Source organism: Manihot esculenta, chromosome 18 (assembly GCF_001659605.2).
Source record: "Manihot esculenta cultivar AM560-2 chromosome 18, M.esculenta_v8, whole genome shotgun sequence".
Lineage (NCBI taxonomy): Eukaryota > Viridiplantae > Streptophyta > Magnoliopsida > Malpighiales > Euphorbiaceae > Manihot > Manihot esculenta.
This window is the reverse complement of record NC_035178.2, coordinates 4,991,159-5,013,463: the sequence shown is the minus strand read 5'-3', so window position 1 is coordinate 5,013,463 and position 22,305 is coordinate 4,991,159. Positions and strand designations below refer to the sequence as shown.

Sequence of the window (22,305 nt, the reverse complement as noted above, 5' to 3'; positions counted from 1 at the left end):
TTAGATCACTGTTATCTGGTTGCTTTTTATTACCCCTGCAGTCCTCTAGCCTTGAGAAACAACAAATAAGACCTTGACCAAGCGAGATAATTGGTTCCATCAAGTTTTATGGGACTAATTTGCAAGGAAATATTATCAGAGTTAGGAATCGAGACCCTTTTACCTTCTACTATGGTAAAGATTTATGAACCGTGAAAGAGGTATCTAAGGTTGTACACACAAGAGAGCCCAATCGATTCACCAAGAAATCGGGTAGCAGCACGGGAAGGCTAGAGATATGGTTGGAATCGTCGCCGGAGTGATCGGAGCGGCGAAGTAGTGTCAAGCGATGGGTCACGCGCTGGGAAGGGGAGGCGCATGAGCCTCACGCACGGGCTTTTCTGGTGTCGGAGCTAGGTGATCGGTCGGTGACGGTCCAACAATTCTCCTGGTGCCGGCTGTGAGAGGAGGAAAGGCTCCTAGATGGACTAGTACCAAAAAAGGTAGATCTAGGGTTTTGAAACCCTAAAGAAGAAAAATTGAATTTGGACCCTAAAATCAGGAAAAGACTCTGATACCATGAAAAATTTTGGAAAAATTTTGAGTATTCTTGTATTTCACTCTTAACCTTTACAATTGGTGTATATGACTATTTATACACAAAGAATTATATCTAAACTGGAAGCAAATAATCAAATAATAATTACAGAGATAATTAAGGATCCTAATCAGATCAAATCATATCCCTAGAATCAGCTAGGATCAGCAAATAAGTCAACTATATTAAATTTAAGCTAATGGCAATCCTTTTCTTTCTGTGGTTTCTGCTATTTTATTGTTGTGGAGGTCTTATGAAAGTGAACTCTGCTTCTTTATTTCAATGTTTTCTTATTTCTCTACCTGATATCTGTGATGATTCTTGTAAAATACACACTGCTGTACTGAAGATTAAGTAAACTAATGTATTTGAAGTTGAACATTGTTCTCTTTTCTGGGCCAATTGCCTTCCTAATATTTTTTGAACTATAGGTGAATTCATGTTATTGATGTTATTTTCATTGTAAAATTTTACTAATAATACATACTCGGCATATGGGATTGGATTAATGCCGATCTTGTATTTTGTGTCATTTCATTTTATTCTTATTGTTCTCTATTACAGCATCTTCTGGCATGAAATATGAAATTATCTATTGTCTTTTTCATATTAATAGATGGCCCCTATTTCTTCCAAATGCTAATGTATTGTTTTGTTTTATTGTAGGGGATCACAATTAAAACGCCTGTCCAGTGGCCTCTCAATAAGGGTTTTTCTTTTTCATGTTGGCTTAGGGTGGAAAGCTTCCCAAGAAATGGGGCAATGGGCCTTTTCAGTTTCCTAACTGAAAATGGAAAAGGATGCTCAGCAGTACTTGGAAATGATAGGCTTATTTTTGAGGTGAGCTTTTCCAAGTGAATGAGGATGTATCTGATTGTGAATTTTAAATTGAAAAACTTCAAATATTTGTGCTTGGTTTCATTAGTTTGTTTTGGCATTCTTTGTGCACTATTTTGCAGTAACCACTATTGTCATTTGTCTGTGATGTTATACTTCTCATGTTTTTGGCAGTCAAACAATCTGAAGCGGCATTATGTTCAACTTCATATCAACTTGGCCAGAAAGAAGTGGCATTTTCTTTGTATAACTCACAGCATTGGAAGGGCCTTTTCTGGAGGTAGCCTGTTAAAATGCTATGTAGATGGTGATCTTGTATCATCAGAGAGATGCAGGTTAGATTTGGTCTCCACTATTTCCTTATAATAGTACTTTTTAATGTGGATGTTTAAGTGTTTAATGCATATGAATAACTAAATGAATATATTACATTACATGGAATTTTTGTGTTCAGATATGCAAAAATTACTGAACTACTGACGAAATGTAGAATTGGTACAAAAATAAATTTGCCTCGGAGCGAAGAAGATGGTTTTCTGGACTCGGTGCAAGAAATTTTCTCCTTCCATGGTCAGATTGGTCCTGTTTATTTATTTTGTGATGCTATTTCTTCTGAGCATGTCCAGGGTATCTATTCGTTAGGGCCAAGCTACATGTACTCATTCCTTGATAATCAATCTGCACCATTTTGTGATAACCCAGTGCCCAGTGGAATTCTTGATGTTAAAGATGGTCTGGCATCAAAAATTGTCTTTGGATTAAGTGCACAGGTTTTCCCTTTGTTAAAACACTATTTTTTTAAAGCATGCAATGTTATTTAGCCAAACTTAGCATGGTTGGTCTCCTCTTTCAGGCGAATCATGGAAAGAAATTGTTCAACGTTTCACCTGTGTTAGATCATGCATCCGATAAGAAGTCATTTGATTTTGAGGCAATTGCTATGGTTGGTACAGAATTATGTTCGCGACGCTTGCTGCAACAGATAATTTACTGTGTTGGAGGCGTGTCTGTCTTTTTCCCCCTCATTGCGCAATCTGATAGGTATGAAAATGAAGAAAGTGGATCCTTTGAGTACACATTACTCACGCCTATCACAAAAGAACATCTGACAGCTGAGGTCATCAAGCTTATAGCTTCTGTTTTGGATGAGAATTTAGCAAATCAACAACAAATGCATCTTCTTTCTGGATTTTCAATACTGGGATTTTTGTTGCAATCTGTACCACCTGAACAACTTAATTTGGAAACACTTTCTGCCTTGAAACATCTGTTTAATGTTGCTGCAAATGGTGGTACGTCTGACACCTCCAATGTCTCTTTAGAGAGCATTTATTTGGGAAGCATTTATGTTCATGTCTTTGACTATATTCTTCAATCCTTTATCTGCCTTTGTGCTATTTAAATTTGTATTGGCTTAAGTGATAATGCTCTTTGATTTTTGCTTCTGCTCAGGTTTGGCAGAGATACTTGTAAAAGATGCTATATCTAGCATTTTTCTTAATCCTTTCATATGGGTCTACACGGCATACAAGGTGCAGCGTGAACTGTACATGTTTCTTATACAGCAATTTGATAATGATCCGAGGTTGCTCTCGAGTTTGTGTCGGCTTCCACGTGTTATTGATGTAATTCGCCAATTTTATTGGGATAGTACAAAATCTCGATTTACTATTGGAAGCAAGCCTCTTCTTCATCCCATTACCAAACAAGTTATTGGAGAGAGACCTAATAAAGAAGAAATACACAAAATTCGTCTTCTTCTATTGAGTCTCGGTGAAATGAGCCTCAGGTATAGTTCAGTCACTTATGAGATTTTTTATTTCAATCTTTTTCATATGTCTGCTCCATTTTTTTAAATATATTTTACCTGAAATATAATGATGTTGAACACATGTGAGATTTTCCCTTAATGAATGGGACATGTCTTATTGAAGAATCTCATGGTTATGAGAAAATCATGAGATTGATTAGTAAAATCTTGGAAGTGGTTTATCATTTATTGATAGCATTCCATATGTATTGTCTATCTTCCGTTATAAATATGGAGTTCTATGTAATTCGAATGAAACATAACAAGTTAATATAAATGTAGTCTTTTGTGTTCTGCCCTTCTCTCCTCTCTTTCTTCCATTTTTCTTCACTATTTTTCTGAACACTTCACAGCATGAAATGTATTTATATAATCTTTTCTTTGTGTGCACAAGTAAATAAAATTTATTATTTAACATTATAATCAGCTATTTTTTTCTCCTATTTATTCCTATTTTAACATCTTAACTGATAATTCTTTTTCCCTATTTATTTTGATGATTCTAGCCAAATATAATTTTTTTATCATCATGAAACAAGACATTTTGTATTTAATTCCTAATCTTTTCAGTAGTAGTACATTGTCCAAGTGAAATGGTTCATATTTTTGTGCATGTCAATGAATGTGAGACATGTAAATATCTTTTCTCAACCATGACAATGGCTAAGCCTTACTCCCAAACTAGTTGGCTACGTGGATAATTTTGCCATTCAGTTTCAGTTATTTTTAAAACCAATCTTGTGTCAAGTATCTTGTTCAAACAGCAAGTACAGGTCCCAAATCCCAAAGGGGACACTTCTTCAGAAGAAATCATACTTTTTTCACTAGAAAACACAAATGAGAATTCATACAGGAGCAGACACCAAAAATTAATTTCAAATAGATATCAAATGACAGTGAGTGGTTATTGGTAAGAGGCACAACTGTTGTTGTTATTGTGTTTCTGCATTTGAATGTTTCTTTTTTCTTTTTCTTTGTTTCATGGTGCTTTAATAACGGTCGTCAGTTCACCCCCTATATGCTTCCAATCTTTGTAAGGCTTTTGGCAGTCTGTATTTCAAATTATTTATTATTTGCTTTCTATTTGTATTATGTTATATGTGTTTTCCTGATATTTGTGTATTTGTTTTTGTTTGGATCACCTTCTTTAGTTTAATTTGATATTTTTTGTTTTAAATATCCAACAATCAATTTCAGAATATTATGTTTCCAAATCAAGAATATTAAGGACATGTAATGTTTTGGTTGACATAGCATAACTTTGTTTTTCTTTCAAAAAAAAAAAAACTTGATGTACTCTTTTGTCATTTCCAAAGTTTTCTTCTTTCAGTGCTGGGTTATGCAAAGGGGCTTATGGCTTACACCATCCATCAAGTCACCCATCACAAACTTGAGCAATATTTGAAATATTTGGTCTCTGATTTAAATATCAAAGGACTTCATATATTAAGCTAATGAGCACTTTTTTTTTGGTCTTGATCATGTCTTTTCCTTAGTAATTCTAATATTAATGTCTGAGATATGCAGGCAAAGCATTTCTGCAGCAGATATAAAAGCTTTGATAGCCTTTTTTGAGACAAGCCAGGATATGACATGCATTGAGGATGTCCTGCACATGGTCATACGTGCTCTTTCTCAAAAACCTCTGCTTATTGCTTTCCTTGAGCAAGTCAATGTGATTGGTGGTTGTCACATTTTTGTCAATCTTCTTCAGAGGTATGCCTTACTTTAATTCGCGATACTAGCATCACATCTGCTTTATTGAACTGCAGAATCTAGCATGTCATCTACTTATAGCTTTATAGACAATGAGTTGTGACAATGACTCAGTTGACTAATGGTTTTATGCTTGGTTTAGAAGTGGACTAAAAAAGTGACATTGACTTCTTGGTGTGCAGATGGTTAATTGAACTGGCATTTTCACGTTTCTGTTGATATGTATTGGAGAGTCAATGTGTATATACACAAACACACACACACCACAGGGGGTTTTATGTTCTCCTCTATAATTGGAGAATCCCTTAATTTGTGGTGTTTTGCCGTATGTTTAGGTCTTCTTCATAAATAAGGAAGCTAATGTGTCATGCAACACGAAATATAATTAAATAAAGATGTAGCCTCCTAAAGCTTTGTATTCATGGATGTAGGCTCTCATAGGTGGATGCATAAATCTTCTCTTATTATTTTCTTCTCTCTTCTATTATTGTAACTTTAACAATATGGTAAAAGGAGACTAGGCATATTCTTATGTTCCCGTGTTAAGAATCACGTCACTGGACAGTGAACAGGAATATCTTAATCAATGGCTGAAGCCTTTCCTTTGTTATGATTCAAGACAGGGCCTTAAACATCACAATCTTTGTAATTAATTTGCTGATTATTATTGAATGATTGTGGTTCCTTTTATAATAGAGACATACATGGTTGCTGCAATTTGTAAGGATAACAGATTCCTACTAATAATGGACAAATGCAATCAGAATTTTAATACTGCAATCCTAATGTAGCCAGTGTCTTTGAGAAGTAAATTTGCAATCCTAATGTAGCCGGTTGTCTTTGAGAAGTAAAATTCTGATGTCTTTTTTTTTGCCTTTATCCGTAAAGTGGCGTCCATAACATCACTCCCATTCTGGAGAAGGTGCTTGTCTTCAAGCTCAAATTCTGGATGAGCTTCGTTAAAGTGATATAGCGGGTTCCTTTGGGGCATTACCTTCTATCATTGGCATTTGATCGCTCCTCCATTCCAACCAAAACAAATTTCTTTCATTTATGACGAGTAGGATAAAGATCATCACAACTGTAAAAATACCTTTGGCCCTTCTTTCTGCCGTTTCTAATCCAGTTAGCTTTTTAATGACCGAAGAAGCAATACTTCCTAATTTATAGCTCAACATATTGCTCACATTAGTGCCAGATGAGTCCTTCATTTTCTCAGAAGGAACCATTGTAGATTGAGTAGTGAATCAGGAAGTTGTCTTCCATTCACTACAACCCAGTTGTTGCTTGCATTCAAATGATCATGTTAAATTCATGAGTCACTAAATCTGGTGGTTTCTGCATCTTCACACCAGGTGTATGCCTTCATTTGATCCCGCTGTGAAAATCCACTTGTTTGTCAACACAAAGTGTTGTCACCTGAATCAGCAAATTCTTCTGCTTATTATCTTTGCTTGTACCCCACTGTTCCAGATTAGCAAACTCATCTAATGGGTTGGCTCAAAGTGGAGGGCTGAAGCACAAATTGCAATATTCTTTAAATACCGTCCAGATTAGCCTTAAACCTCACAATGTTTGTAATTAACTTTTCTGATTAGTTATTGAATGATTGTTTATGATAGAGACTAATAACTGAAAAAGGGTTTTTTGGTTGATTGATTTTTTTCTATATCCTTCTCACGATCTTTCGTTTGTTACTTATATTAAGGAATATCTTTTTTTTTTTTTGTTGAGGTGTGTCCTTCAGGAATATTTTATTTTGTCTGTTTTCCCGACAAGGATTTTCATATGATAGGTGGCATGCCTCTTTTGTACTGCGTATTAAATGTTGCTCAGAGGTTAATTCGCCATGCATTCTCAATGAAACGTCTGTCCTTTTTTTTTTTTTTTTCTTTAGGTGGGTTCCATTCACTATACTTAGGTCCATGTTTCTGACAGCCCATGATATAGCCCATCATATTTATGGACCATCAGTTCTAGATTGATTTTAGTCGCTCCAGGAAGTTAGGCTGGGCTCTCGGACTTGCAATGGCCTTCTATGAATGTGTAAAAGGACCGGGCCTAAGCCTAGTTTTTTCTTGATGTCTACTCAGACCCGTGTCACTCACAGTCCTCCAATCTGTAACGGGCTCGACTCGATGTCAGGTGGGCTTAGTCGGCCTTTTAGGGCGTGGCCCCTTTTTTGTATCATAGGTGTACATAAAGTAAGAGTCCTACTGCAATTTTAATGATCCTACTAAGGCTTTGTTTGGAATGGCAAGAGATATTAAGATAGTGTCTAATGTTTTCACCAAGTCAAAACATTGGTATTTAGAGATTGAAGGAGTGGAGCATGAAATGCTATTTGTTTTAGCTTTTGGCTAATCACCCTTAGAATAGCTATTAGTTGTTTTAGCTATTGCCGAATGGGGACTAATAATAGACAAATACAATCAGAATTTAAATACTACAATCCTGATGCTGTTGGTTGACTTTGAGAAGTAAAATTCTGCCATCTTATCCATAAAGTAGCATCCATAAAAAATCTCAACTAACAGATGCTAGTTATTAGATGAAGAATTTTGGGAGAAATTTTTTATTCTATTCCAATTTAATTGATTTTTGCAAGGTTTGAGTATTTATACATAAAGAATCAACCTAAATTAGAAATATTTATAATAAGAATAAAATCCCTTAAATCAAGCCTAATTAGGATTCCAAAGATTTGAATCCTCCTAATTAGGAACCTTCTATGTTGGTCAACACTCCTCTCAAGTTGGCACATAGATATCACACATACCCAACTTGTAAACCAAGATATGATAGGTTTTGTTGCTGAGCCTTTTGGCAAACACATCAGCTAGCTGTTGATCGGAAGTCACATGATCTAATCTCAAGACACCATTTATTAAATTCTCTTTAATGAAGTATCGATCAATCTCTACGTGTTTTGTTCGGTCATGTTGAACCGGATTGTGAACTATACTGATGGCAACTTTGTTGTCACAGTATAAGAGGAGTTTGTCACTCTCCAATAGTTTCAATTCCTCCAACAATCTTTGCAACCTTGCGCTATCGCTCTATATCCGGCTCAATACTGGATCGAACAACAACACTTTGTTTTTTGCTTATTCAAGTGACAAGGTTTCCTCCCACAAGTGTACATTACCCATTAGTCGACCTTCTATCATCAAGGGATCCAGCCCAATCTGTATCTGTGAATGAATGTATGTGAAAATGATCGTGTTTAGAGAATAGGAGACCCTTTTCAGGAGCAGACTTCAAGTATCACAAAATGCGAAAAACAGCTTGCATGTGAGACTCACGAGGATCATGCATAAACTGGCTGACTAAGTTGAGTGCATATACTATATTTGATCGAGTATGCGAAAGATAAATCAGTCTGTCTACCAATATCTGTAGCTTGTGATTGCTCTTAATAGTAGTTTCTGCTGGTTTGCAATCTAAAATATCAGTTTTTTCTAAAAGATCCAGAATGTATTTTCTCTGAGAAATAAAGATTTCCTTATTTGACCTAGTAGCCTCGATTCTCAGAAAATATTGCAGTTTTTCTAGATCTTTAATTTTGAACTCATGAGCCAAAAGCTTTTTCAGTCAAATCATCTCTTCAATGTCATCCTCTGTCATTACTATGTCATCAACATAGATTATAAGAAGAGTAATTTTATCTTTGTGATGTCTGATAAATAGGGTATGGTCAGCATTGTTCTGTTGATAGCCAAAGGAAATCATAACTCTACTGAATCGATTAAACCATGCTTTGGATGACTACTTCAACCATACAAAGCCTTCTTTAGCCTGCACACCTTTTCTTGTGTTTTTTCATCAGCAAATCCAGGAGGGATTTCCATATACACTTCCCCCAAGTTTCTGCGGAGGAATGCATTTTTCACATCAAATTATTGTAGATCTCAGTCAAGGTTGACAACGCAAGATAGCAATACTCTGATTGAGTTCATTTTGGCAACAGGAGCAAATGTCTCGTATAATCCATTTCATAGGTTTGAGTGTATCCCTTGGCTACTAGTCTAGCCTTGAATCTTTCAATTAATCCATCTGCTTTGTGTTTCACAGTCAACACCCATTTGCAACCAACAAGTTTCTTTCCAGGTAGGAGAGTGACAAGCTCTCAGGTCTCATTTTTGGTCAGTGCTTTCATCTCTTCAATCATTGCTCCCTTCCATTTAGGATCTGCAAGAGCTTCCTTCCAATTTTATGGAATAGACACAGAGGAAATAGATAAGGCAAAGGTCTATAGGATGGAGTCCAAGAATCATAAGAGAGAAAGTTGGAAATAAAGTGCTTTGTGAAAGATCTAACTCCATTTTTTTGAGCAATTGGTTTATTTAGATCATCAAAGGGTTCAAGGTTTTGGGGTAACTCACCAGATGGAGAAGAGGAAGATTCATGATACTGAGTAGGTTGCACAATGACTTTTTTTGCTTCTGTTTTGTCTCTGCTTGAGTATCTCCTTAAATCTGATTTATCCAAACGCCCAATTTGGTCACCAATAGTCTCCTCCTATATTATAGTCTCCTGATTACCAATAGTCTCCCTGTATAGTAGTCTTCTCTAGAGTAAAATATTCTAGAGTTATAGGATTAGGAATCATCTCTTCTCTCTCATTGTCCTCCCCTGAAGAGGTGATGGGGTAGTACTGAAGTAAGGTTCAGTCTCTCTCATTGTCCTCCCCTGAAGAGGTGATGGGGTAGTACTAAAGTAAGATTCAGTCTCTCTAAATATAACATCCATACTGACAAAGTATTTTCTAGATGGAGGATGCTAACACTTGTAACCCTTTTGTGTGTGAGAATACCCAACAAACACACATTTAATAGCCTTCGGATCGAGTTTCCCACCTGTTCTAGTATAAACAAGATACGTGCATCCAAATACCTTTGGTGGAACAATATAAGTATATTTTTTCTTGTAGTACCTCTATAGAGTTTTTAAAGGCAAGAGTTTTAGAAGGCATTCTGTCAATGAGATAAACTGCAGCTAAGACTGCATCTCCCCAATAGGTTTTTGGAAGGTTCATGGTGAAAAGGAGAGATCAGGCTACTTCGAACAGGTGTCTATTTTTTTTTCAGCAACACTGTTTTAGGCACTAGTGTAAGGACAACTAGTACAGTATTACATTAGACTCCACATAAGCCGAAAAACGGCCATCCATATACTCTGTACCATTATCTGTTCTCAAAACTTTTATCTTAGCATTAAATTGAGTACAAATTATCTTGTGAAAAGATTGAAAGGTTGCCTTTATCAAATAAACTCAAGTTATGCGAGTGCAACAATCAATAAAAGTAACAAACCAACGATTACCAGGTAGTGAGACTGTTTGAGTAGGTTCCCAAACATCAAAATGGATGGTCACAAAAGGATCATACTCCTACTGGAGTGATAAGAGATTCATATATGCTTAGCATGCTCACAAGCATCACAAACTAAAGAACCACATTGAGTCTTGAAAAATAAATCAGGATAAAGTTTCTCTAAAATAAAGAAGGATGGGTGTCCTAACCGTTGATACCACTTAATGATTTCCTGGTTGACATCCTAATTTTTTCCAAAAAGAGTCTGAGGTGAATTCAAACTCAGATTGATTTCCAACATATATAAGCTATCGTGCAGTTTACTATTGCCAATCCTCTTTCCAGTTTGAAGGTTTTAAATAATACAATGGTTAGGAAAAAAATTAATTTTACAGTTAAGCACTTTGGTGAGAGCACTAACAGATAAAAGATTAACAGGAAAACAAGAAACATGAAGAACAAAGGATAGCTTGATATTTAGAGTACAAATAATAGAACCGGTTCTAGATATAGGAGTGGAAGAACCATCTGTGATTTTGACAGTGTCTTTTTGTAGACATGGAAGATAATTAATAAAGTCTTCAGAGGAGCCCGTCGTAGGTCTATTTGCATCAGAATCAATAATCCATGGAGCAGAATCAAAATAAAAACATTATTAATCTCCTTACATGAAAGAATTATTGTTCACCAGCGAAAGAGGCACGGGTCCAGCAGATTAGAAGCGCGACTTGAAGGCAAGTCTTTTGGAAAGAATCATTGTCGGAAAAACCATCGGAAAATGTCTCCCACGCCGAAAAAAGGTGAACCAAGTCACGAGTCCGCACATGTCAGAAGGGCGACTTGAAGGCAAGTCTATCGTGAAGGATTGCTGTCGAAAAAGACCACCGGAAAACGTCACACGCGCCAGTGCGTGGGAAAGACGTAGAATCTTGCAAGGGCGCATGAGGCGCGTGGGAAAGACGTAGAATCTTGCAAGGGTGCATGAGCCTCATGACCATGGCTTTCTAGCGTCGGAACTAGACGGTTGGCCGGCGACGGTTGGACGACTCTGCTAGCGGCGGCGGTGAGATAGGAAAAAAAATTAAGAGAAAAAATAAATTTAAATCCTAAAATCAAGAAAAAAGCTCTGATACCATGAAGAATTTTGTGAGAAATTTTTTATTCTGTTCCAATTTAATTGATCTTTACAAGGTTTGAGTATTTATACATAAAGAATTAACTTAAATTAGGAATATTTACAATAAGAATAAAATCTCTTAAATCAAGTGTAATTAGGATTCTAAAGATTTGAATCATCCTAATTAGGAACCTTTTATATTGGTCACATTGTTGAATCCCTCATCGGTTTAGGAAAGGGGTAATGTGCCCCTTATATGAGTCATAGGCAATCCTCCCCCTTGAGCTAGCTTTTGGAGTGAGTTAGATCTGACCCAAATTTAACATGGTATCAAAGCCTCCCTATTCGATGTTGGGTCTCCCATAAATGTGTCACGCACCAGTAAAATTCTTGGCGTGAGGGGATGTGTTGAATCCCACATCAGTTGTGGAAAGGGTTAATGTGCCCCTTATATGAGCCATAGGCAATCCTCCCCTGAGCTAGTTTTTGGGGTGAGTTAAGCCTGACCCAAATTTAACAAACATCAGAATAATTTGTGGCAAACTTATATTAGGTTGGGTTTGGTTTTAATTAAAATTCTGCCTCATAATTGCCTCCAATGCATATTTGCCTTTATGATAGTGGATTTAGCTCTAGTGTTGTTATTGATGTTCATGTCTCACCTCAGGACAATCATACATTCCGTGTGGTCTTATGTTTCTTGCGAAAAAGAGCCCACTTGCATATTCTGTTGTAAAAGATGCAGCGTATGGCACATTTCTAATGTGATGTTGGGTATAAGGCCTTAAATATTTTGGGGGTTTACCTATTCAGTGTTATACACGCTGTAATGTTGTTGGTTCATGTAGATTTTTTTGGATCCATGGAACATACAAGATGTTCCAACCATATAATAACTAAGCTTCTCAAGTTGGTTTAAGCTTTGGGAGGACAATTTGGAAATTGTTCCTGCAAGCCTGCTGGGAATGAACATGATGTGGCGTTAGTGGTGTGAACTTCCAATTTGGACAGTCGTGGATATATGTGTGTGTGTGTGTAACCTTTGGTAACACCTACCTTTAGGCTATCATATTGGTAAAATTGTGGTGGTGGCAGTCCAACAGCTAGCCCATGGGAATGGAGGCGTTGAGAGGCCAATACATCATGCATCCTGCTTAAGCTGTGACAAGTGAACGAGTTAACAGCTATTCTTTTGTTACATTATCCTAGTCCGCTTCTGTTCCAATCAAGTGTCTATAGACCATGTTATCCACAATCTCAAATCTTCTGCTTCGTTTTCTTCTAGTGGTTTACTATTTGGACAAAATAAGTACAGTGCCAATTGCTATCCTATTCTTTGTTTGGAACTTGATCTGCACTTAGATTATATAGTGATACAACTGCTTTTTGTTAGTATTCAACTGCAAAAATATCAAGATTCTTTAAGAACTCAGCAAACCTAGGAATATGATTTATATAGATTGCTCTTGACAACTTTATTGCTTTTAAAGTATGTAGTAGTTGAGATCAATGATGCATATATTCTTACTGTATAACTTACATTTTGTTTCTAATAGGGAACATGAGCCCATTAGACTGCTTGGCTTACAGTTCCTGGGGAGGCTTTTGGTTGGTTTGCCATCCGAGAAGAAGGGACCGAGATTTTTCAGTCTTTCTGTTGGAAGACCAAGATCTCTTTTGGAAAGCCAGAAGAGAAACAGCTTAAGGATGCAGCCAATCTTTTCAGCTATGATTGACAGGTTGTTCAGATTTCCACTGACAGATTATTTGTGTGCCAGCTTGTTTGATGTTCTTCTTGGTGGTGCCAGTCCAAAACAGGTGATAATAATTTATGAATTGTTTTCTTTGTTCTGTTAATGTTGCATTGCCATTCTCTCTCTCTCTTGCTCTTTGTGTGTGTATACATATAACTCTCTCTTACATTGAACTTTTTGTCTGAGTGGGTTTTCCTTAAAATGGATGCATGCAGGTGTTACAGAAACATAGCCAGGTTGAAAAACCTAGAAGCAAAGGAAATGTATCTCATTTTTTCCTTCCTCAGATCTTGGTTCTCATTTTTGGATTCTTGTCTAGCTGTGAGGATGTATCAGCAAGAATAAAAATAATTAGAGATTTGCTTGATCTCCTTGATTCAAATTCTTCAAATATTGAAGCTTTAATGGTATGACTGTGTGAATAGTTAATATGTCTTTTTTGCTGATCTATTTCCTAACTAGCTGAAAACTGGGATTAGGAACATGGATGGCATGCCTGGTTAACAGCTTCTTTAAAGCTTGATGTGTTGAAAGAATACAAATTAGATTCTCGAAACCACAGTGAAAGTGACCTTCTTGAGCAGAACTTGGTGAGGAGTTTGTACTGTGTTGTTCTTTGTCATTATCTGCATTCTGTAAAAGGTGGCTGGCAACAGTTGGAAGAAACTGTGAATTTCCTACTTATGCACTGTGAGCATGTATGTTACAATCCTGACCAAAACCATAAATATCTGCCACAGATATTTCTCACATTATAAATTAACTAATAGTTTAAGTATGATTTTTCTGTCATTATTCTCCACAGGGTGGCATCTCATACTCATACTTTCTTCGTGATGTATATGAGGAGTTGATTCAAAAGCTGGTTGATTTTTCTTATGAGGAAAACATTTTTACTACTCAACCATGTCGGGATAATACATTGTATCTTCTACGGCTAGTCGATGAGATGCTTGTCTCTGAAATCGACCATAAGATTCTGGTATGCCTTTTGAACTGTGAAATGCAGCACAAGGTTGAATTTATGTGAATGTTTGTTTTACTGAACCATGTATCCTGTCCAGAACAAACATCAATGCCCCTCCGCCTCGTCCCTCTCACTTATCTTTCTTCCAGCAGTATTTCTCTAATATTGTCACCATTTATGTTCCTTAAACTACAAAATTTGCATGATAAATTGAAGTTCCAAATTGGCTTGGTTTAAATTCAAATGAACTATGTCTAAATGATTATTATGATTTCCTTTCTCCCTCCTACCTCTCTCTCTAATTGGGCATCCTGGGCATCCTATTGATCCCTTTACATGTTTGATTTCCCATTATCCATAGCCTTAATTCATGGCTGAAATTTTTGTTTTTACATTAAAAACATTATTATTTATTTTTCTTAACTCTGTGCTTAAAACCTTTGGTTTAGGCATGGTATGAACAAGCAAAACCATAGAGAGCAATGCATTCATTTTCGAAATGCATCTCACCATTATAGGAAAATTCAATCCCTAAAACCAACTGTATTGATTTTAAATGAAGGCTTTTGGCATAAAATGAATATGGTTTAATGTAGAAGAGATGCCAAAATTCTTTGAAATTGTGTTTTTTCTGGAGTAGTTTGATGCAGAGCAATGCATTCATTTTCGAAAAATGGAGGTTACTGAATTGATTTTAAGTGCTTTTTCAGCTTGAGTGGAGAGCATTACTTTTTTTTTTTGCCTCCGTTATATACTTATATGTTCTTGTTTGTCATTAAATGTTGACTTTTATTATAGGACGATCCTTTTTTACCATTTTGCATTTCCTTCTTTCTTTCTCGATAATTCTATTCTCTAGTGGACTCAACTATGTTTTTCTTTCTAATTACACAAAAGAAGGTGCAGTTCTACAAACACTGGTAAATGGTGTTAGCACCATTTAATGTGGAAGCATTACATTACTGTTATGTTAGTAAACTTTTATGCTGTGGTCATGCATCACACATTCTTAAATTGGTTCTAATGATGAAAAGATTTTCCCTATTCCACTTCTGTTTTGTTCTTATTGATGGAGTGGCGATGTTAACCTACCTCACTCTTTCTTGCAGTTTCCAGCAAATGGCTCTGAAATGTCTCCGGATTCTTTAGAATCAGAAAATCAGAAGGAGCATGCTGCACTATATGAAATCTTGCAAGGAGAATTTGACTACCGAACATCTAGGTACTACCAATATGTTTTTCTGCTTGTTATTGCTTGTCTAAAATAACATTATTTTGGAGGCCATTATTGTGTGGTTTAACGCTTTCATATATGTGTGCATACGTGTGCATTGGTTCTTTACTATGTAACTAAAAGAAGTAACTTTTGATGTCTGCTGCTCCTTTTCCATAATCTTCTGTTTTGCTTGATAATTTTTTTCCTTTTTTTTTCTCAAAATTTTAGAAATCCATGGGCTTGCAAGCGCCCAATCACACATGAAGATGAAGTTGACCTAATTGATGATAAGTGGTGGAATTTATATGATAATTTATGGGTTATCATTGGTGAGATGAATGGTAAGGGGCCAAGCAGGATGCTACCCAAATCATCACCAGCAGTGGGACCCTCCTTTGGTCAAAGAGCACGTGGCCTAGTTGAATCATTGAATATTCCAGCAGCTGAAATGGCTGCAGTTGTTGTTTCGGGAGGTATAGGCAATGCCTTAGGTGGAAAACCAAATAAAACTGTTGATAAAGCAATGCTTTTAAGGGGGGAGAGATGCCCAAGAATTGTTTTCAGACTTGTATTTGTATATCTGTCCAAATCTTCTTTAGAAAGAGCATCGAGATGCGTGCAACAGGTCATTTTACTTTTGCCTTCTCTTCTGGCTGCTGATGATGAGCAAAGTAAGAGCAGATTACAGCTTTTCCTCTGGTACTATGTCTCTCACTCTAACTTCATTTTCTTAATGTTACCTAAATTGCAGTTTGCATTAGTGCCCTATTGAGGTTGTGGTGTGGGTGCGTACACACGCGCTCGCACACACAGTCTCTAACTGTTTCCTTCAATAGTTTAAATTTTTTAAATTCGATATCTGAAACACAGTAGTATAAAATTCCAAATGCAATATCCAAATGTTAGGGAAGTAGAGTTATCTTTTCTTTTTTTTTAAGAAATAAATATGGAAGATAAAAATATTTATTGAATATACAATATTTTTCAAGAAATTCTAGCCTACTGGAATATAGTGTCATTATAAAATTAATGTCTGAAGTTCAAATTTGTCCTTGTGGCAGAGTGCAACTTAAATAGTAAAGCCTTAAACAGAAAGAAACCTATTCTATTCAAGTAAACTTTGAGGGCAAGGATGTTCAGTTCTAGGACAATAGAACACCTTGAATTACTAGCTAACTTCCTATTAAACAGTATCACTATATTGAAGAGAAAATTTGGTTTTGAGGGTGACTTATTTACTTTAGTTATGGATATAGATTTGCTTTTTGTCAAGTGTTCATCATAAGGTCGTGACTTTGAGTTGTCACCATTCCCAGGTTTTTGCTAGCTATTAGGTTCCAATATGGCATGTTAGATGATGGTGCTCGCACTCATGTTATATCACACTTGATCCGAGAAACAGTCAACTGTGGGAAAGCAATGCTGGCTACTGCTATTGTGGGTAAAGATGACTCTCCTGATTTGGGGAGTAACTCAAAAGATACAGGCTCCATTCAGAATCTGATTCAAAAGGATCGCGTCCTTGCTGCGGTTTGTTTCAATTATTTTGTAGTCCTCTAATTGCTTTTTGCATTGTTGAATGCTGCATTTGAAATTATTGTTTTACCTTTGTATTTTTTTGGCTTATTTTGGTCTATCGAGTCGCATGTGACCATACAAGAACCTAGTGCAAAAGTTAGTGGGGCCAGTAGTCCCTTGGTATAGTATGTCCTCTTTTGAAAGGTGGGATTCGGGGCTTAGGTTTGTAGTGAGATTTGTGGACTATGGGTTATCTATTGTTGGCTGAGATAGTAGTTGAAGGGAGGTTTTGCTAATTGGTACAGCATATCAACCAAGTAAATGGGAGTGACCTTCCCCTTTCTATAAGGAAGCAGCATTCCTCCCTCCTTATTTGCAAAGGATGTGGGACAAAAGTCTCACATTGTTTACCTTTTTTTCATTTTTCATTTTTTTAATTTATAGTAGTTAGTTCTTTTTTTTTTGTTTTACATGGATAATTTATTGCAATTAAGATGTAATAATGTATTATATTTATAATCAAAATTATCAAAATATTTATAATGTATAGGTGAGAGTGTTCTTTATTTAATTTTTATGTTGCTTATATTTTCTTTTCATGGATAATTTTGAGTTTATTCTTAAATATAATCAAGTTAGTTATTAGATATTTCTATCATATAATGACTTATATTGGTATCACAGAAAATAATAATTATTTCAATTAATATTTGTGGAAACTCTTTGAAGATTGATTCACACTTATTAGCTTAATGATTAAATATAATAAGTTTATCATAACCTTTAATAATGTGTGCATATATATATATATATATATATGCGTGATTGTTCAAGATCTCAATCTGCATGCCATAGCCACTCAATTTGTTCTGAAAGGGCAATCCTGTTTTAAGAGATCACAGTAGGATATGATGAAGTCTCTTTCTCATTTGCAATAAAATATTCATTTTTGTCATGGAAATTTTGTTTTATATACCCCATACGGTTGCTTATTTAATGTTTGATCTTTTAATTTTCTTTTTAGCTCCATGATGAGTTAAAATACTTGAAGACATCGATATCTGACCGCTCCAGGCAGTTGCTTGAGCTTCGTGCTAGGATGGATGAGAATACTTCTGCAGAAGCTGCTAATAAGAAAGCGTTTGAAGATGAGATAAATAGCAGCTTGAACACAATTCTTGCTGTAGACGACAACAGGAGAGCTGTATTCCAGTTTTCACATGAGGAGGATCAGCAAAATGTTGCTGTATGTGTTTTCTGCATCATAGAGCATATCTTTTGTCTCCCCTTGAAATATGTTGAAATATTATTCAAATGAATAATTGACTCACATTTTATAGGAAAAATGGATACACATGTTCCGCACTTTGATTGATGAGAGAGGTCCCTGGTCAGCTAATCCTTTTCCAAATAGTGTGGTAAGGCATTGGAAACTTGACAAGACAGAAGATGCCTGGCGTCGCAGACCCAAGTTAAGACAGAACTATCATTTTGATGATAAGCTGTGTCATCCTCCATCCACTGCCTCTCGCACTGAGGATAGTCTACTTGTTCATGAAATCAAAGATGGTTTTGTGAGCCATATTCCGGAGCAAATGAAGCGATTTCTACTGAAAGGTGTCCGCAGGATAACTGACGAGGGGAGCTCAGAAGCTGGTGAAAATGATGCTGAACCGAGTGTTCAGAAGGCATCCATCTCTGAGGATCTTTCAGAGAGTCAATGCTCAGAGCTAGCTAAAGGCAGCAGTGATCAGAAGGATGTTATACAAGACAAAAAAGATGCTCCTTCCTCTTCGCAAGAGGCAGACACTAGTGAGGTATGTTTAAACTAAGTTTGGAAACAGTTAGAACATTGTTACCGCATTGCTGATATATGTGGTTCCAGTTTCAGGTTCTTTTGTCTGTTCCATGCATACTTGTGACACCAAAGAAAAAATTAGCTGGAAAATTGGCAGTCATGAAAAATTTCTTGCACTTCTTTGGAGAATTTTTGGTTGAGGGAACTGGAGGATCGTCTGTTTTCAAGAAGTTTGATGCTTCAAGCAAGTCTGATGTAACCAAACTTGAGCAAAGATCCAAGTCTCTTAAATGGCCCATGGATGTAGATTTTTGTGCCCTGAAAGGGGTTTCTGCTGATAACGTAGAAACAGTGAATGAAAATATGCATCAAAGACAGTTAAAACATGTTAAACGCCATAGAAGATGGAACATTGGCAAGGTAAGAAATCTCTAAAGAAGTTTGTTGCTTTTTGGCTTCTCTTTTATCCTTTCCCTGACTTTTTTTATTATTATTTTTCTTCCCAGATAAAAGCTGTCTATTGGACTCGTTATCTGCTTAGATACACTGCCATAGAAATTTTCTTTGGCAACTCAGTTGCACCAGTCTTTTTAAATTTTGCATCACTGAAAGATGCAAAAGAAGTTGGGACTCTAATAGTTGCTACTAGAAATGAATTCCTGTTTCCAAAAGGAAGTAGTAAGGACAAGAGTGGAACTATTGTGCTTGTTGATAGACGTGTTGCCTTGGAGATGGCAGAAATTGCAAGAGAAAGATGGAGGAGAAGGGATATAACAAACTTTGAATACCTAATGGTTCTCAACACACTTGCAGGAAGATCTTATAATGATTTAACACAGTATCCCATCTTTCCTTGGGTTTTGGCTGATTATTCCTCCGATGTTCTCGACTTCAACAAATCATCAACCTTTCGAGATCTCACTAAACCTGTTGGAGCATTGGATTTGAAACGGTTTGAGGTTTGTTTATCCTTCTTTATTTGATAAACACTAATTGAAATTGGCTTATGAGACATATTTTAGCATTGGCTTCACCTGTACAGATGTTTGAAGATAGATACCGTAACTTCTCTGATCCTGATATACCCAGGTAATCTTTAGACTTATCAGGGAATCCAATGCTTTCTTGCACTATGTAATTTGTTATTCTAATGTGCAACTGTACTTGCTTTTCTTAGTGCAGTTTCTACTACGGATCTCATTACTCAAGCATGGGGATTGTGCTTTATTATCTTCTCAGATTAGAGCCATTCACATCACTTCACCGTAATTTGCAGGTGCAGATCTTTACTTAGTATATCCCTTTATATCTTTGAGAGACTGAAAGAATATGTAGTCTTCGTGATATGTGGTCCTTGTGGCACTGAGACAGTACCCATAAAACTCAATGTGTTAGTACACTTGCATTGATAACATTATTCATCTGTATTTACTATTGCTAACTTTTATAAAATTGAGTTTATTTTTTATAGTTACTTTACTACATTGTTTTATTTTCCTGTTGAAAGTGCTGTATTTCGTCAGTATATGTATACACAATTAGAAAAAAAAAACCAATAAACATTATAAGGTTCTTTATGTGGTGGTTTTCTTTCATTATCATCATCTGTTCCCTTTTTTGTTTTCCTTGCTTCCATCTTAACATTCTTATTTCACAGAAACATATTTATAAGGATACTGTTCTTTTGCTACCCTGCTTTCACTTCTACGTGGTTTGGCTGTCCTATTCCTACTTGCAGTTTTATAGAATTTACCCTTCAGCCTTACTGGGGTTTAAGACCATGTGATGTTCTAATCACGCTGCTAAATGAGGCGCATGAATATTTCCCACTGAATGTAAAACTTCAGAGTCTGAAGTTTTTGTTTATTACTTTCACTATTACTGCATGAAACTTTCACTTGATGTTTTAAAGTAAAGTTGTAATTCATGTTAGAAGAACCATTTAGTATGAAATACAAGCCATGCAAATTGTTTATATCCCTTAATTTCTTGTATGGTAATTATCTAATTGTTGATTATAGTACATAAGATGATAAACTGCACGTTTAGTTGTATACTTGGATCAGAATGAATTTGTTGATAATGATATTTTAGTTTGTTCTGTTTTTATTAATATATTTTCCTTGCCTCTTCAACCAAAAGCTTCACTAAGCCATTGTTTTGATCAGGGTGGAAAGTTTGATCATGCTGATCGTCTTTTCCAAGGCATCAAAGGCACATATCGAAATTGTCTTTCTAATACAAGTGATGTGAAGGAGTTAATTCCCGAGTTCTTCTACATGCCAGAATTTCTTGTTAACTCAAATTCATATCATCTTGGAATTAAACAAGATGGGGAGCCACTAGATGATGTTTGTCTCCCTCCATGGGCCAAGGTATGTGAGCTCACTCTGCATACACCAGCCACACACACACAACTACAGGCAACATAGATCATAATCCCTCCATTTGGCTTGATTCATTTTACATGAAAAGAATTCAAATGAATTTTTGCAAAATCATATATGATTTCATTTTCTTTGAAAATGAAAATTTTGTAAGTTAAAAAAGAAATGGATTCTTCCATTCCAAACAAAAAAATTAATGGAAAAAAAAAAGAATTGAATTGAATTCTTGTGAATCCTTCGATTCCAAGCAAGAGGAGAAGGAACAAATTTAAAAAGTAATGCTCCCAATCATACTAAATAAGACTTATAGACACTCCTTCTAGAGCCCCAGAGGTCTATAAAACCATTTTTGGGCTCTTCCATTTGGGGCCTCAGTTTTAAATCCTTCCAAAATGGAGAAATTGGGTGAGAGAATGGTGGAAAAGGGTTGAAATATCAATTTTTATCCTTCAAACTATAAGATAATATCAAGTTGCCTCTTTATTCCAGACAAAAAAGTTCCGTACAGTTGCATTCTTCTCATTCTCTTCCAAACAAACAGAAGGATATTCTCACTTCATCCTTTTTTCCCATATTCTCCCCTTTATGTTCTTAGTTTTTTTTTTTTTTTTTTTTTTCCCCTTGATGTCATCCATAATAAGTTAGTTTTGATATTTTTCTTTCTTTTTGGTGGGGTGGCAGGGATCACCGGAATTATTTATAAGCAAAAATAGGGAGGCCCTCGAAAGTGAATATGTTAGTTCAAATCTCCACAACTGGATTGATTTGGTATTTGGCTACAAGCAGCGGGGAAAGCCAGCAGTTGAGGTATTGCCAGACTGATTCTCTTCCTTTCTTCTTTTTTGGAGTCTTGGGTGTTGCGAATTGGTTATGTGCCCATTAAAATCTTTGGAAATTGTGTGAAATTACAGGCAGCGAACGTATTCTATTATTTAACTTATGAAGGTGCTGTTGATCTAGAAACCATGGAAGATGAGTTGCAGAGAGCAGCAATTGAAGACCAAATTGCGAATTTTGGACAGACACCAATCCAGATATTCCGTAAAAAACATCCAAGAAGAGGGCCACCAATTCCAATTGCTCATCCTTTGTATTTTGCACCTGACTCTATTAATTTGACATCTATTGTGTCTAATACCAGTTATGCTCCATCAGCTGTATTATATATTGGCATATTGGACTCACACATTGTCCTTGTTAACCAAGGGCTCACCTTGTCAGTTAAGTTGTGGCTGACAACTCAATTGCAATCTGGTGGCAATTTTACCTTCTCTAGTGTGCAGGTTGACTTTT

The 22,305-nt window shown here is 36.1% G+C and overlaps 1 protein-coding gene across 6 annotated transcripts in view; it reads left to right on the top strand.

The window, feature by feature from the left end:
• Positions 1-22,305, top strand: part of LOC110606349 (BEACH domain-containing protein B) — a 43,031-nt gene that overhangs the window by 16,893 nt on the left and 3,833 nt on the right. For 3 of the 6 annotated variants that reach the window (XM_021745111.2, XM_021745113.2, XM_021745115.2), the window contains 22 exons: positions 1,244-1,417; positions 1,589-1,749; positions 1,869-2,184; positions 2,268-2,706; positions 2,867-3,203; positions 4,752-4,940; positions 12,929-13,190; positions 13,342-13,533; positions 13,606-13,824; positions 13,932-14,108; positions 15,203-15,315; positions 15,538-16,008; positions 16,626-16,839; positions 17,852-18,073; positions 18,168-18,644; positions 18,713-19,045; positions 19,132-19,584; positions 19,668-19,714; positions 19,808-19,901; positions 20,794-21,000; positions 21,694-21,819; positions 21,924-22,295. In XM_021745111.2, coding sequence (XP_021600803.2) covers positions 1,244-1,417; positions 1,589-1,749; positions 1,869-2,184; positions 2,268-2,706; positions 2,867-3,203; positions 4,752-4,940; positions 12,929-13,190; positions 13,342-13,533; positions 13,606-13,824; positions 13,932-14,108; positions 15,203-15,315; positions 15,538-16,008; positions 16,626-16,839; positions 17,852-18,073; positions 18,168-18,644; positions 18,713-19,045; positions 19,132-19,584; positions 19,668-19,714; positions 19,808-19,901; positions 20,794-21,000; positions 21,694-21,819; positions 21,924-22,295 — 5,595 coding nt within the window. Of the gene's footprint in view, positions 1-1,243; positions 1,418-1,588; positions 1,750-1,868; positions 2,185-2,267; positions 2,707-2,866; positions 3,204-4,751; positions 4,941-12,928; positions 13,191-13,341; positions 13,534-13,605; positions 13,825-13,931; positions 14,109-15,202; positions 15,316-15,537; positions 16,009-16,625; positions 16,840-17,851; positions 18,074-18,167; positions 18,645-18,712; positions 19,046-19,131; positions 19,585-19,667; positions 19,715-19,802; positions 19,902-20,793; positions 21,001-21,693; positions 21,820-21,923; positions 22,296-22,305 lie in introns of those variants that run through there. The other 3 variants (XM_021745112.2, XM_021745116.2, XM_021745117.2) reach the window with 3 other exon arrangements.